The sequence below is a fragment of the Astatotilapia calliptera genome, chromosome 9, assembly GCF_964374335.1.
Source record: "Astatotilapia calliptera chromosome 9, fAstCal68.1, whole genome shotgun sequence".
Taxonomy (NCBI): Eukaryota; Metazoa; Chordata; class Actinopteri; order Cichliformes; family Cichlidae; genus Astatotilapia; species Astatotilapia calliptera.
In genome coordinates this window covers 21,928,090-21,945,428 of record NC_137430.1, presented here as the reverse complement: position 1 = coordinate 21,945,428, position 17,339 = coordinate 21,928,090, and the positions used below count along the sequence as shown (strand labels likewise).

The 17,339-nt window shown below is 41.0% G+C and overlaps 1 protein-coding gene across 11 annotated transcripts in view; it reads left to right on the top strand.

The window, feature by feature from the left end:
• cacnb2a (calcium channel, voltage-dependent, beta 2a) overlaps nucleotides 1-17,339 on the top strand; it is a 69,682-nt gene that overhangs the window by 36,922 nt on the left and 15,421 nt on the right. For 8 of the 11 annotated variants that reach the window (XM_026179809.2, XM_026179810.2, XM_080306060.1 and 5 more), the window contains one exon: nucleotides 9,538-9,657. In XM_026179809.2, the coding sequence (XP_026035594.2) occupies nucleotides 9,538-9,657 (120 nt within the window). Of the gene's footprint in view, nucleotides 1-6,329; nucleotides 7,137-9,296; nucleotides 9,450-9,537; nucleotides 9,658-17,339 lie in introns of those variants that run through there. The other 3 variants (XM_080306066.1, XM_080306062.1, XM_080306067.1) reach the window with 2 other exon arrangements.

Below are 17,339 nucleotides of genomic sequence, written 5' to 3'. Positions count from 1 at the left end.
CCCAGTTTCTATAAGTTGTATTAAAAATGCTGACGTACAGAGTTTGCTGGGTTTCTAAAAAAAAGTAAAAACCTGCCAAAACAAGCTAACACTGCCTGTTTTATGGTGTGTAGCTTGAACTGTTTGATGACTGTGTTAATCTCGCCCATGGTTCTGATTGGCTTGTCCTTCTTTTGGTGCTTATTGGACCAGTGTTTTTTGTTTGTTTGTTTGTTTGTTTTTGGGGGGGTGTATTTTTAAATCCAAAAATATTTGTTTAATATCTCAATGAGGACAAAGCAGTCAACTTGGTGGAGTGGACAGATTAAAGAAGTCTGTAGCAAAGAAAGACAACTACTCTGACTTGCATCATAAAGTTTCAATTGCAGGTTTTAGCAGTCAGTTGTTTGAGGGAGACTGAATTCAATAAAATAGCCATACATGGTACATACAAACTTTTCATTTAGCAACAATGTGTGAGGTTGTTATGCAGAAAAATATTGTTACACATTAGTCATTACTTCTTTTTTTTTACCAGTTAACAATATAAACCTGAGGCTACACTCCCACATACCAACACAAATCCTTATTTTAATGAGGACACACATATGAGCTTCCTTTTAGTGTTTACGTATGAATACAAACCCGACTACGCAAAGCAAAGTCGAAAAGGGACTTCAAAGCGATCTTTAAAGTGATTCTACTTTAGAAAGGTGAACAGGTAGAAAAGTCTGACTGCTCATCTTTGTTACCTGTTGAAGTTCATGCTCTGGCTGCTGGTCTTAGGTCAGCATGCACTCAGCTTCCTGGGTTCTTGGCAACATTTATGTTAGCATGATGTGTTTGCAGAGTCTTGCAAAGAGCCATAATTGTGTTAGCAGTATAATGCAATAAAAATGCAAGTAATGTCCAGATCTCCTGTAGATCGCACTACCATTTTCCTCCTCTGCCACATGAAATGTAATCAGCTGATTGCAGCTTGAGTGAATCGTCCCAGCATGCAGATACCTAAAGAAACCTTTTAAAACAAGTCACGGCACAGTTGTAACTGCAATATAGTTACTTAATTTAGTGCAATAACACTCCAAAGGTTGATTCTGTTCATCTGGACGCAGCGTTTCCAGTGGGAGAAACGTTTCGTCACTCATCCAAGTGACTTTTTCAGTCTCACCTGACTGCAGTAACACATTATCCAAGTTCATTCTATCTAACATTCACACTCCGATGAATGCATCTGAGAGCAACTCGGGATTCAGTATCTTATTGAAGGATACTTGGAGCAGCCAGGGATCAAATGACCAAACTTCCGATTGTAGATGACCTTGTGTACCCACTGAGCTACGGCTGCCCCAACCGTTATGTTGTTCTTCTTATCTTGTTTTCAAGTAACCAATCATTAAAAATAATCAGGGATAATTTCCAGTGTACTCTTTCTTGCCGATTCCTCCCTGTTTTGGTTAGTTATCTTATTCAGTAGTGATGTCTGATATTAGTTACAGTTGAATAGTTCAAAAGTTTCCCTTTTATATGTTTTCCTCTCATTATTCTAAAGTTTATCAATGTTTTGGTCTTACTTTATGTGACCAGTGATCAAAGGCCAGTGAATAAATGCATGTTTGAAATGCATACCTCCTCTCAAAGCGACCTGCCACGAGGCTTCTTACCAAGTTTCTAACTAGCCTTTAATCATGGTGCACTCCGGGATCCTGTCATGTAATCGACAGCCAGTGGGTCCATCACCTCGATGGGATGGTGCACTTATCTAATGCACTGGCACATGGAATGCTGGGTAAACACTTTCTCAGAGGCCTGTCAGTGTCACCTTGACGTCCATGCAGCCAATCCCTCTTTTGCAACGGCAGAGAGATCATTAGTCCTCCCCCATTTCTGTCTCTCTCCTTATTTCTTTCATGCACACTTTCGTTGTCTGTTACAAATGTAGCAGGAGTCTGTTTCTGTCTAACTTTCCTGCTCACTTTGTAGTCATTCCTGTGTTCTGTGTTAAATATTAGTAACCATTCCTTGTAGCGGTCACACATCGCTCACACTTGGCTGTCATGTCTGCTCCCATTGTCTTCGTTTGATGAAGGAGACGCTGTTTGTGGAACGATGATTTAATTGACTTTGTGTAGTGGCTTTGAGTGAAGTGGCAGTGATGGACAGATGGCTGGGAAAAGAAGCTTTGGTTCCAGCCAAGAATGAGTCATGCCAAGCTTGAAACTGCAAGCACACTCGCTCAGCCTATTGTCAGCCCACTGTAGTCAACTACAGTCTGTGTGCCTGAGCTGTAGATGGCTTGGCATGAGCAGTAATCTTCCTTCTTCAGCAGGATATGAGTTACAGTACGGTATACTGACCACAGTATCTCAGTTTTACAGTGATTGTATGCTGCATCTTAGAATTTATGTTGTGGTTATTTGTTTGTTAAGTTAGCAGACTGCACAATAAACTGCTGATTTTTGATTCCTTCTTTAAATAACTTTTATCTTGGCTTTGCTCTTTAGGATCAGCAGTGCCCCCTTGCCCTCCAACTTTTAAGTGTTTGTTACTCATTTCTGATTGGATATATTTGCAACTATATCTTACACAATTGCGACATTATCCCATCAGCAAAATATGCAATTAGTGCTAGGTTTTTAAAAAAAAAAAGCCTGGCAGATGAATAAATGAGCCTGGGTAGATGCACCTTTAGCTGCAACAAGCAGTTCATCACAAAATGCTGTCGGTCTCACCCAACTGAGATTTAAACTGGCATAATGAGTGGTCTCACTGTCGTTATTTCACTAATCTGCATATATACAATTAAATTGCCACCAGTGGAAGTACTAAAAGATAGAAATAACTCATATGGCAAGAAGCAAACACATTAATAATCCAGAACTGTGACAAAGTCGTTGTAAAGTGGGATGAAGGGCCCAAAATAAACAAAACAAATACCAGCACAGTGCTTTGCCAGCTGTTGATGAGTCACTGAAGGCACATGACAATTCTCTTCATCCTTCAGCAACAGAGTCAAGGAAACCCAAGCCGCTGAAAATCTCAAGAGAGAGAGAGATGAGAGATAAAAGAAGCAGAGTAAGAGGTCAGGATGGAATCCGAATGAATGGGAAAAGGTGAAATGAAGTGCAAACAGGAAAAAGGAATGTGAGAGGATATTTAGGAAACCACAAGAACAAGGGACATGAGTGCAGACATGAGTGAGAGTGCAGTGCTGAGCTTGAGTTAGGTCGCAGAGAAAGAATCGAGAGTAAAACTGGTAAAACTGACTAAAAAAAGGCCAGCGTGAGCACTTTATAGCCTGCTTAAATAGACTCCATGTTCTGCATGGCTAAAGCTCTCTTTTTTCCATAGTGGACATGTACTGTATAGAGTAGTAGCAGCAGACTCTAAAAATGAAAATAGAAGCTCTCGGATCATGAAGAGATTCCCTGGTGTAATGGCTTCACCCAGCGTAAGTGATTGTGTCAGATATAAGAGGCAGCAACAACTGAGTCAGCTTCCTCTTTCACTGTGGATATTTCCACTGTGATTTGTATGTTCTAGTGTAATGAGCGCCATCCTGTCGCTCCATGTAGAGGTCAGTGGCGGTCTTGCAGCAAGTACCTCGGTCTAAATAAATTAATAAAGGTGATGTAGATATTTAAGGACCTCTCAATTCCCCACCTCCACTTTTGCCCATTCTGTGTGCTGCTTTTAAACAGCCACCCCTGAAACGAAACCTGTTCTCTATCCCGAGTCTAAAGCCATTTAAGCAGCTCTGAATCTCTGTATTAAATTTTCTGGCACAAGTTGACCAAAAACTGATGATTTCATTTCAGTAAGCATTTTGAATTTCAGTCTCATTTTTGCACTTGATATGATGTCAGGACCTAATTGGATACTGGATACTTCTTGTGGGAAACATAGATGTCGGTAGCAATTTTTGAAAACCATTCTAGTCTTTGTTGTGACAACTCGCAGCATAAATGAAAATACTTGACCTGTTGGGAATAGTCTCGGCACAGTACTAGCGTTTCACTTCCTCAAGCAATGCTATTTAGTACTCAAGTGTCTCGTATCATATTTGGTGGCAAATGTGATGTGATATGTGGCTTTTTGCAGAGCATCAAACTGCTGCGCTCGCTCAGATGTTTGTTAGCGGTACACCGAATTTTCATCTCCTTTTGATGGTGACGTGCTCACCCAATCTGCTTGGTGAGCCCAGATAGAAAGAGAGTACTTCTCCTTATGGATCAGAGCGACACCATACTGCTGTTAGATTATTATTAGTGTCCTGTGTGTGGTGACACAGTGCTGTCAGTATCACAGGTCAGGCGTGTCGGGCAGCCGGAGGCTTGTTCTGTCGCTGCAAGTTTCCATCAGAGCGCAGCCTTCACAACTCCACCAGCCTCCTCCCCGGGCTCCACAGCTCCACGTTCAGAGCATCTGTGCCCTGCCCTTAGAGCTCTGCGGGCCAGTGTTGAGCCACCAGAACAAAACATATGTGACCCTCGCATGATTTCATAGTGCTGTGGACTGGTCTACTGAACTGCTGCATTTGAGGATATGTCATGTTACGAAGGTTCTCATGACACCTTTTCTTTTAACTCTGAGTGTGCACTGGCTTTTGTTTTGTCCACCCTTTCTGTTCATTTGGTTCTAAACTATAATCAGATAAGATTAAGATTAAGATAATTGGCCTTAACAATATACAATTACATTAATTATCCTTCAGCGTTTTCCTTTGTGTACAGAGTGTCACGAAGTGCCTGTATTGGAAAGACCTAAAGTAAATGGATTCCTGTCATTTGTTGCTTTTGATAAACACCAATGATTAGCGTGTCATTCAGAGACCTACAGTTAGTGCTCCTCAGGGAGTTGCTTCACTGGCCAGTTTAAATCGCTCGTCCCACAATTTGACCCCTGACTCAAATGAGCACAGTCTCCTGACAGGTCACACTGACACACATCATGTGTCAGCAGAGCAAAAAAAAAATCATTCTGAATAATCCTTCTGCAGGGTTTAACTTCTGCTAGTCCTATATGAGGATGGGAAATTTTTAATTAACGTTGTAATTATTCTCATTTGTCCTTTGTGGCTTTGCAGTGCTCTGCTCACATGTAATGAATCAGCACTGATCTGACAGGAGAGGATTTAGAGCAGCTTTCACCTCACAATCCCTGCTGCTGAGAGCAGAGGGAAGAAGACATAATTAAAAAAGATACAGTATATTAAACTTACTTCAGCATAATGCATACAGTGCAGTGCTAATTATTCTTCTTATTTTCTTTCTATAAAATGTCCAAGGTGGGCATTTGCTCCGCAGTTTAAAGTCCACAGATATTGATCTTTAGAAAGTGTGTACAAAGACACCTCAGACAAGAAGTTATACAGAGAAAACATGCTGTACTTGTTTCATTAATGTTGAAAACACTGTTTGTTTTTTAAATCTATTTTGTTTTGTTTTTTAGACTCACAGGAAATATGAACATCGACATGTTCAACATGATTATCTACAAGCCTGCTCCTTAATTCCTCTAATTTCTTAAATAAAAAGCCAAGTGGTTCAAAGGCAAAGCTTCTTTTAGGGACTCCCTGAGCAGCTGACCTTGAAGTAACAATGATGCAGAAAATACCCACAATTAAAAAGCTGATAACAACAAATTTCTGGCATTTTTGCTTTGAAATGAAAATGATGAACTGACTGCCAGAGCAGTTTATTTTCTGTCAGTTGATTATATGATAACTTCCAGCTCTACCAACAGTTTTGTTTAGCTTTTTTTACTAAGCTCGTGTTGAAATTCTTGAGTGTTTGTTCTGATGTGTTGAAATGGTAACTGGCTGGTTTCTTCCATGCAAAAATGTGCTTCTTTTCTCTTTTCATTACATCATTGTGAAATATCCATGTTGGGTTTTAGGGCTGCATTGTTTTTGTTTTTGTTTTCTTTTGTTTGGGTTTTTTTGTTGTTGATAAAACCAGCAGCATTTTGCTTTTCCAGAGGAGGGAGTACAACGAAAAGTTGCAAGAATAGATATGAAAGTAATTAAAGATGCAGTTTTAATGATGCATTTGCATTCTGACTTGTACTTTGGATCCTTCCTGAAAAAATTATGAGGTGACATCAGTTTCAGCAGCTATAAACAGCTCATATCACAGTGTGAATGTAGTGCGTTTGCACATAGAAGACAGCACGGTGCACGGTTGGCACATAAACAGTGTCCATATAGCGCATGCACTGCCCAGCACTGGTCACTGCAGAGACACAAGGAGCAGATGGACTGACTGTGAGGGGTAACTGAAGGAAAAAAATAAGAGAGGAGTGACAGAGGAGGAGGAGGAGGAAGAGGAGGAGAAGGGGTGGGTAGAGACAGAGATAGAGAGGCAGAATCACTGAAGTAGTACAGGAGGGCTTGTGAAGGGGAGTGAGCAAGACAAATACTGACAGGCTGAGACACAGAATGAGAAAGGGAGAGCTTCCAGCACCTTAAAGGCAGCAGCAGCAGCTTCATTAGTATCAGGAGGAGAGTCGGTCACATGCAGCCACACCGGGACTCATGTAGATAAACCGCTTTTACCCATCGCTTATGGAGCAGCAGCACAGGGAGTCTACAGTGGAGGACAACAAGGCTGGAGCCAGAGCTTTAAGGAGAGGATGAGAAGCATCACTGCAACCTGACTCACACCGGGAGTCAGCCTCAGCACCTGCAGCGGCAGACTGAGCACTCCGGCTATCAAGGAGACTGGGGCAGACGGGGAGAGAGCTGCTGAGATTATGCGCGGGGCAGAGAGCTCCTGTGGATTCCCCATCTTTGGCAACAGCAGCAGCAGCAGAGGGGGCAGGAGCTGTGGCTCTACAGACAGCAGCCGAGCTAGCTGGAGCTGCAGAAAAACAGGAAGCTCTAAAGCAATTCATTTATCCAGAGATGAAGGTAGCACTTACAGCCAAGGTGTAACAGGAACCAGCTGTCGATGTAGCCACAGTGTTGAATGTACCTGTAGCCAGAGCAGTGACGGTAGCTGCAAGGTGACCACAGCAGTGCAGTCAGGTGTAATTGTAGTAGTAGCAGGGGGGCAGTGGCTCAGGACCCTGAATGACCAGTGTGGCTGATGAAGGCCACCTGGATCCGCTTGCTGAAACGAGCCAAAGGAGGTCGTGTCAAGAGCTCCGATGCCTGTGTAAGGGGACTTTTGAGTGTGCTTACATCATGAAAATCAGTGTGTTCTGTGTGCGTGCACTTGTGTTTTGTGCGTCTGTGCTTCCTTCATGCATCCATCTATCAGTCAGCAGTGCTGGGGTCACTCTGGCATTGTTATGTATTGCCTGGTGATGATGAGAAGTTGGGTGCTGTTATCAGTTATGGCTGTCAGATTCTGGGCAGAGCTCCATATCACCTCCCTCTGACCTACTGGGACGGTGTTCTCGATCACGCTTCATCTTTAATCGTGACCTGAGTAATGATAGCAGTCCAGGTATGCTCACCTGCACTTTTCAAGTACAAAAAAAAAGGTTTATGTGCATTAAATAATAGTTATAGGCCATGATAAGGAGCAGCATTTTCCAAAGAAGTAATTTATACTGTAGGTAAAAATGTTTTGAAAACCACAGGTGGATTGAAAGCAAAAGAAGCCAATACAGCCAATACAATCTAGCTAATTAACGTAGTTTAAAATGAGCTGTTTATTTCAGGTGAGAGGGATGAGAAACAGAGAGGTGATTGATGTAAAGAAGGGCTTTGTCGTAGATGGAGGAGATAAATTTTAATAACCTTGTTTTATCAACAGCAACAAATCTCGTCTCTTTACTATAGCGTAAGTGGAGAGGAGGCACGATCATCCTTCGTATGTATGTGATGGCTGGATAATTCTAATCAGGCACAGAGTGAGGGAGGCTATTTTTAGCTCAGACAGAAACAGAGTGTAATGGTGCAGTGAGATGAATGAAAGACCTTGTGTGGGTGTCAGAGAAGCGTGCAGGTAAGGATAAGACTCATGCTGTCTTCACTTAGTTCACTTGTTTTTCATCTGTACGTCCGGATTTATGCCAGCATAAATGTGGCTACTAATTTCATGTTTAGTATATATCAAAATCAAATCCAAATTAACACATTTTATGAATGCATTATTTAATAAATTATGGAATAGAAGAGTATAATTTCAAAGAAAAAAATCTATATATAGCAGCTTATTCTGCTTCTCACTGGTTGATTTTTTTTTCTATACTTTAACTGATTTTGACAACATTTCCAAATGTCCACGATAGCTGACGTTAGGTGCGTGGCTATATCAAAATTAAATTTACATGTGTGTATCAGAAACTATATATTCCAGCTTGTTGTGGCTTCCACGATCAGTTTGCTGCTGCTATGCAGCTGTGTTTGATGTGCTGTGAAGTGATTTGTGTTGCACTGCTTCAACGAAGGGTGCTTTAAAACAACTAAAAAACTGCTATAATATCAAAATCAGGGCTATATTTGTTCTAAATATGAATTATGAGAATAAGACTCCATTCTGGATTGTTTCACAATCTCCTCCCATGAAACTACAATCTCCCTCTCATGATTTGGTGTGGCTAATCTACTTGTGAATGGCACGCGTTCCAAAATAGGTTCTATTCATATAAAGGTAATTTTTAACAAATGGTTGACCTAAAAAAAACATGTCATGTGTTTTATTTCTTCCTCTCATGCTTCTAATAACTTTCCCAAATGTCAGAAACCATTTTTTTCATGGTTGTATCTGTGAACATTTTTTAAGTGTAGAAAAAAAAGTGTGCCCATCTGTTAGATAGTTTACTCAGTAAGCCTGAAAACTTTGCTTTTTCTTTTCCTTTACCAGAGTGTTCTAACTATGTGTTAAAGCATGCAAGCATTGCTTTATCTTCAGTAATTATTTATTGTATGCGTGCATTTTCATTCAGCATCTAACAACTTGCTGTATATAACTTCTGGTGTAATGGTATGCGCTCAATGCGCTGTGCCCAGGAGTGTATGCTAGGTAGTCTTGTGTGCACTGGTATGTGTGAGTCTGCATGTTTATGAGTAGATTTGTGGCAACCACATATCACACAGACATACCGGGATCTGGTGTTCCTCAACATTTCCCCCAGTGTTTGACACAGAAAGATGACAACAAATCTGCAGGCAAGCAGCTAAGAGAGAGCTAAGTATAGACAAAGAGCTGCTATGATGTGATCGTAAGAAAGACAGTTTGTGTCCTTTGGCACTTTGTCTCAGAAAAAGAAGAAGTGTCAATGATTTTCTGTAGATTAGACCAGCACAGCCTTCCTTTGTGCTCAGGATCTGATGAAATCAACTGAGAATCCTTTGAGTTTAACACGTCAGTCTGTGTGGGGGCGTTCGCACATTTCTAAGTTGCACAATCTCCAAAGTTTAACGTATCATCAAAGAGCGAGGGGAGCGAAAAGTAAATCGTTTTCCTCGGTGTCCTCAAGATGCTAAGAATCTCAGCACGTCTTGGCTGATAAAACCGGTCATTTTTAAAGTGTGAAACCAAATGGACAAGCTCGTGTTTCCGTGCTGTTGTGTCACTGAGTTTTTACTCCTTGTGTCTTCTGCAGGGTTCGGCCGACTCCTACACCAGCCGTCCATCAGACTCCGATGTGTCCCTGGAGGAAGATAAGGAGGCAGTCCGCAGAGAGGCAGAGCGACAGGCTCAGGCGCAGCTTGACAAGGCCAAGGTTGGTATTCTAAACCCTGAGGTCAGTGACTACCTACTAGCCTCAGTAACAGCAGTTTGTCATCAGCATTTTATAAGTTGCACCAAGTGGGATTTCCAAATGTGAGGAGAGCAACCAACACGAGTTTGTGCTTCTCCATGATGTCTGTGTTTGAGTTGAAGGCACCAGGACTGGTTTAGGTGCTGGTGAAGTTACCTCTCACTAGAAAGACTTCTTTTCTTCTAAAAGATGATGGGAATCCAAGTTGTTTATCTTCTCATGGGCTTGTCACGATGGATAGGACATGATTGAGTCATTGTGAGTTGTTAAGGTCAGATGGGTTGACATGGGAATGGTGGTTAAATTGCCTGGGATGGGATCTCAGGGATGCAGAATAGATTAGTAATAGTTGGTCATACATGGACTCCTTTATGTGTTTATACACAACTCCATATTTAATTCTTAGGTATTATTAATCTCTGCCTGTCTTCTACAGTGTGTCTTTTGTTCTGTCTCCCTTTTCTAACTCCCAGCTGGTCGTGTCAGATGGCTGCTCCTCCCTGAGCTTGGTTCTGCCTGACGTTTCTTCCTATTAGAAGGGAGTTTTTCCTTCCTGCTGTTGCCAAGTGTGATAGTGGGAGGGATGCACCGCTGGTACATAAATACAATTGAACTGACATTTCTCCTCTTTGCCCAAAATGTGAAAATATTTGCCCTCAAAAGAGTTTCCCCTTTCCTGTAAGTGCAAATACACAGCTGAGTCCTGTCCTGAAGAGGTGGTTCTGCAGTGTTTTGCACCTGTGAAGTTGTTTGGTTTCTCCTTTGTATTAGTCCAAGGACTCCTCACAGCATTGCTCAGCTTGTTTTTTCCCGGTTTTGGGATGAACCAGTTTTTGTCTGAGGGTTTTGCTGGGACTGAAGGTCACCAGCATGTTATGCTTGGACAAACGATTATTCTGTGTTTCTCAGTCAAAGTCAGAAGTTTTCTGAGAATCTTGTGAATAACTTGAGAACAAGGTGGCATAGTATTTTGAAATCAGTACCATAGGTGGATCTACTAGGAGACTGAGAGGTAGGGCTGGTGGCTGCCAGTATTTATTTCCATGTCTCTTAGCTGACTTGATGAAGGCCCAGTTTGGATTGCCACATGTTTTAAGTGGTCTTTTGATGTGTGTTTGTTCCTTTTCTTTTCTCTCTGCCTTAAAGGGAACATTCTCTGCTTGGTGGTGTTTGTGTTCCAGTGGGTGGTGGGATTCAAAGAGCAGGTACTGGTGTGTGTGTGTGTGGGTTACCAGTAACCGTCAATGTCGAGGCTTCTGTCCTTCTCAATGAGCACTGCACAGTTCGTGAATGGTAACCTGTTTTCTTTGGTATCCGCTGTGGTGAACTTGTTTGTGTCTGCTGAGTTGATATGTTCAGTAAAAGATTTTGACTCGGGTGATTTTTTTAAACCAGTAGCTACGTGTAGTTTCTCTGAAAGAGCTCAAAATTCTGCTTTCCACTTCCTTCAGGTACAGTTTGGTTGCATGAGCTTCATGCTTTGAGAGTAAAAACTCATATGAAAAAATAGGGGCTCCTTGGTGGGTCCACTAAGCTTCCAGTAATCCCCATTTCACATTCTAGCCAATGGCTTTACTTACTGATTGATAGAAGTAGAAGTGAAGAAGCTAGCAAATATCTACAGATGTAGTAAATGTTTTAAAATTAAACAGGCAATTAAAAATGCTGATAGATCTGTTTACAATAAAACTCTGCACCTTCAGGAATAAGGTTTGACTGTGTTTTCAATTTATTTTAGTCTGACATAAACATGCGATGGTTAGGATTAGGGGTAAGACACTGCAGTCTTGGGAAATATGGAAATACAAATGTGTGTTGTAGAGAGAAAAATTGGTTTATTATGCTTGAATGAATGATGGCAGGCATCACACAGATTGTAACATAAACTTTACACTGCTCTGTTTGTTGTTGAAAAGCTGAGTCCGCTTCCTTTTTGGCTTCTTTTCTTAGTTTCCCAAATTTTTTTTCACATTAAAAAGCAAGCAGCTACCATTTTCTAAGTGATAGGGGGCCACAAGTCAGGATACGGTAGGGGGCAGGGCCAGGTAAAGGAAATAGTTTGAAAGTTTTAGTGCTTCAGGAATATTGTGGTCAAAGTTTCTGTGTAAAGTTGTTGTAACTTGACTTGCCTTCCTTAGATCACTGACTGAGACCTTCATTAATCATTTAAAGTGCTCATTTTAAAATATATCATGTTCTACTAATCCTAAACTAAATCAGTAGACAGTCTTCCTGGACTGACTCAGAGAGAAGCAGGAAATTAGAGCTGATTTTAGCTGGTTTTTCACATGAAGAAAAGGGCTGTCAGGGACCGGTGATGTGAGAGGTTAGGGGCCTTGGAGGGCTCAGCTTCACTGTTTATCAGAGCTTCGCCTGCTCTGTTCTGCTCTGGGCCACAATTAGCAGCATATAAACAAACACACACACACACACACACACACACACACACACGGCAGAGCAGGCTCTCTCTGTGTGACAGGAATTGCAATCAGAGCTCTCTTCCACTGAATGACTTAAATCTCTAGCACTGTTAAGATTCATGCCTTTGATCTGTGAAATAATTCTCCTATCTTCAATGCACATTGTGTTCCCTTCCTGCTCGGCAACTCGCTAGATAGCTCATGGTGCTCTATTTTTACATATTAATTCACGCAAATGTCTGAAAAATGAGTTTATTGTCTTTCATTGGGTGTTTAGTGTCTGTAACAGCTAGTTTGCTCATTAGCTGTAAGCCTCAAGCTTTTGGCTATCCATCCATTTGAGCAGAGATTTTCCTTGTGCTGTCTCTCGGTCGGGGTTGCTCATGCTGTAGCTGGCAAAGACAGATCATTCCAGTAGATCTATGTTGTTATTTTCCAGAGTCACCCTCTCCGGCTCACTAATTAAAAAGATAAGTTGGCTTTACAGATAACCTGGCATAGATTACCCCCGCTGGCATTTTACATGACAGATGACTAGTAAAAAATAGCTTCTCAGTGGTCTGGCCACCAGAGCAAGAGCAGGCTGGGGTCAGAGGAAGTGCAGACTCTCCGGCTGTGAGCCTTTATGGGCAGTAATTCATAATCACTTCCCCTACATGCCACTGATATTTGTAAGTGAGATAGCGTTGATGCCCGTAATGCTGATTTTTCATCGACTTGAAATATTATTTCAAATGCATTCACAGATTCACGCACACTGTCACCATCTGTCTGTTTCTAATTAGCCTTAAATGGGCACATCAAAGTCAAACCAATCACTGAGAGTAGTTAGCTTGTAAAAGGATGGTTTAATATCTCTAGAAGCAGCTGAGAAAATAGTCAAATGATGACTCAACTACAGGAAGCAGGACTTTAGGAGAATGAACTGTAGTAAAAATGGGATGTTTTCTGCTGTTTTGATTTTCATGTTATTGTATTTATTTATTTTTTTAGGAGCCATATCTATAGGTATTTTTGATTGTGAGCTACAGTGCTGTGCAAAAATCTCAAACTGGAATTGTTGTTATTAAAGTGGTCTTAAGGAATATTTCTTTCTGAAGGCCTTTGCTGAAGATGTTTTTTGGACATTGGCTGCTTTTTCACGGCTGACCGTTTTCAGAGGAATGTTGTTTGCTTGTCTTTTTTTTTATTTGTGTGTTAAGCATCGTTCAAGCATAAAAAAAATGCACCTTACTCACCTTACTCAAAGCATGAACTAGTGTTGGACAGTTTAGCAAAAACCCATTTGCTAAACCCATCAAACAAGTTGATTCACACCAAAGCCAAAAACTTGTCATATCACTGCATGGTCTGCAAGTAGAGGACAAAAGAAGAATTGGCAGGCCTTTAAAAAACTAACAAACTACAGCCAATGAACAGAAACTAAAAGTCATGTCTTTAAGAAAAACAAAAGAAATCTGACAAGACCTGAAAGATCGAGCTTTGAGCTCTTCAGTTGATCCAGTCCTGATTACCGTTCACTGAAGCCTTGTTAGAAATGGTCTCAGTGGAAACATGGCTGTCAAGAAGGGAAACAGGGAGAAAAAGCTGAGGTCTGCCAAGTTACACAAAAACTGGACTGAAAATCAGTGGCAACAGGTCTGATGAAGTGATGAATCCAAATTTAAAGCTTTTACTCTGAATCATTGCAAGTATGTCTGGAGGAGCTCAGGAGAGAGGTACAACAGTGAGTGCTTACAGCCATCTGTAAAACATGGTGGAGGCTCTGTCATAGTTTAAGGGCTGGAATTCAACCAGCGGTGCTGGGGATCCTGTCAAAAGTAATGGAGTTATTAATGCAGAAAAGTACCGTCAGATTTTGGTCAATAGTGCAAAACCATCTGGAAAGCATCATCATTTTTTACCATGACAGAAACACACTGCTGATGTAGTAAAAACATACCTGGATACAAAACACACAGTGGAGCTCCATCAGAGTCCAGACATTATTGAAGCAGTGTGGCATCATTTCTACAAAGAAAATTACATAAAGAAATAGGGCTGGCAGCACTGTGCAAACATATCAGCCTATCAGCAACATTTTTGAATGTCAGTGAGTGATGCTTATCTGTTATTGGCTAAATGTTCAAATACGATATAAGAAAGAGTTCAAAGAATTCAAAACAGTTCAGTTTTATTCCAAGACAAAGACTTCTTTGTACAAATTTTTGCCTTGTATTAAATTTCTGCATCAAAATATAAATAAGTGATGGGCGGCTCAAGACTTTTGCACAGTACTGTAAAAGAAGAGTGACAGTTTGACATACATTGTATTGACAGCCAAAGACTGCTGCATAGTTTATGGTTGTTTTTATCATGTTGTCTTTTTGTTGGATATCAGCTGTATTTTCTAAATCTTCAGTCGCGTACTTGAAGTAATGGAGATTTCTTTTGCTGTAGATGAAGCCAATTTTCCCTCACTCTAGTTAAGTGTCACTCAAGAAGCTTTAACATAACAACCGTGAATGCAAAAAGCAATTTGACTATGTGGATGAAGGCTTGATTTATGAAAACAAAGCATAATCTCACTCCAACTATAAACTCCAGGCATAATAGGACTGCCAGCTGCAGTGGTCAAGTCAATATACAAGTATATACCAAAGGAGCCTTTGATAATTATAGAAACATCTTCCCACACGCTAGATTAATGATAGTTATGGTTTCCTTCACGTCATATAATAATAAATTTTACCAGTTCTCTGTACAGCCTAAGGCCGGCACGCAGAGCAGAGGGGAATTTATTTCAAATCGATCCACAAGATTCAAGGTGAAACAATGTGGGAAAATTAATTTATAGCGCAAGATCCTTGGCGTGTTGCTAAAGGAAAGGTTGTAGCATGCTAGAAGGCAACTCAACAACATCAAGGGCAGGTTGGTATAAGCAGAAAGAGGACTGGGAGGTATTACCTGATGAAATATGTATGGGGTGACGTGATATTGTGACTAGCTTCATCGGTTGTTAATTGGTTATGCCTCATAGGGTTCCCAGTTACAGACAGGGCTTCTCTTGTGCTGTTAATCTACTTCCTTATTCCCAGTCCTTTCTCTTTCATCTCCTTTTTTTAACACTAAATCTTACTATTCCATGTCCTCTATTTTGCCCTCCTCCTCTCTTCTTTTTCTCACCCTGTCCCTAACCCTCCGCCTCTGTCCTTCTCCCTTACTCACTGCAGTATGGCATCCATAATGAAAGCCTGTGTTACGTAAGAAGCAACAGAGCCATATGGGCTCAGTCAGGAGGTGAGGAGATGCTGTTGAGCAGTGTCATTCTGAATAGACGCCACAGTCACCTGAAAGACAGGGTGGCACATCAAGAGATGTACGTGTGCATATTGTAAGTGCCATTAAGACTATAGAAAGAAAATGATGGATAACATGAAGGAGAGCAGCTGGAAGGGAGGAAAAAGGCCGCAGTCCAGGAGACTACTGAGAGAGCACACATATGTATACTAATGGACCTCATACCTTCATTCAGGCATGTGACTCATTGCATGCAAATGCCAAGGACTCTGTGTCCTCAAAGGGTCTTGGCAGTGCACACGCTGGATTGGATGATTTCCTCAATGGAGACGTCACACACACATACTCCAGCTTACAGCCATAGAATATTTACGTTGCTGCCTGCATGTGGGAAAATGATCTCAGGAGGATTTGACTAATGTATTATTTACACAGTCATTCATAGTTTATTGTGATTTCACACTAGTTGTGTTTCTCTGAGGCATTTATCTGATAGACTTGAAACTTGGAATAAATGTTTTGACCACTGGTTATGAACAGAGTAATGACGCGCCAATATTGTCACCACAAATAAAGTCACATTATCATTCATTTGGAGTCATGTAAGGGCTCTTGGTCATTTGTTTGTGTTCCCTGCGGAAGCTCACTGTATTTTTTTCTGAGAAGGTAGCTTTTTAACTGGGAAAATAGCTGCCTACCTGACAGAAAAGTTCACTGCAAGAGCAGTGGGACTGAATTAAAACAATGAAGCTGAAAGCCTGAAAGCAAATAGCAGCAAAAAACAGTCAGTTATGAACTAGCCAATGAACGAAGTGGAGCATTTATTAGTTGACTAGTCGGGAGTGGTGGCAAAATAATCTGTCTCCTAATCAGAAACTAAAAAGTTTAAAGTGTTTGTTGGGTTCATCTTCTCCCACGACTATTAAATCAGATAATAGAGCTTTTAAAATATATAGCATGAGCTCCACTTTTATCTATTATAAATCAGTTTTGGTTTCACTTTATGCTAAACCCAGTGGTAATAAAGATAAATGTGTTTTTCTTATACTTTCTGTCCACATTTTAATGCAGAAATCAAAATGGAAATTACCTCAGTGCGTTTTATTTTTGGGTTGCTAAGAGTAAATCAGATTGGGAGGAAACCGGCTGCAGCAGTCCAGACTTTTTGTGCCCCTTGAAGGCATTTTTTAGGAATCTGTAGAAAGTCCAACTCCATTATAGCATCAGCCTCTCTGATCTAGTGATCTCGGTTAGACCTCCAGCTAAATATTGCACATCCACTCTCTCATCTTGCTCCCTTTCACCTGCAGGTAAATGTTTAGCGTGCAAGTCTGGGCTGGGAGATTACTCTAAGCTAGATCCTTGTGCATTTATTTTGGCTTTTCAGTTGACTTCTGTCGTGCTTGTCACTCTGTCAAAGGCAGAGCAAATGTAATCTGGTTGAGGGCATGACCGTGTTGCCAACTGTTGAGGCTACTGCCGCCAGACTGGCTCCAAGATTATGTCCGAAAGCATTTTATGTAATTCTTAAAGGGATATGTGTCTTAAGTGGATATTCTGGGCTTGCAAAAACAAACCCAGAAACTAGTTTAGTGTTTGTATGTGAGCATATGATGTGATCCTTAATCTTTTGTAGCAGGGTAACGTGTCACTGTGGGCAGGGGAGGTTTTATTGAACGGTGCAGCTACATCAGTGCTGTTTCATGCAGTTTGTAGACAGTCAGCAGTGTTAGATTGTTATTTCCCTGCCTGGAAACATTTTATTAGCTTTATGCATTATCTCAATGACTTTTTGTCTTGAAGTAAAAGGTTTACAGTGATCGTATAAGGAGGTCAGTATTGATTCTGTCTTTGTAAAGAATGCTGGATTGATTTATGATTTACCATTTACGCAAGTGCTGATTTTGCTTGAGCGTACTTGTACTACTGGTGCTGCGGTTGGTA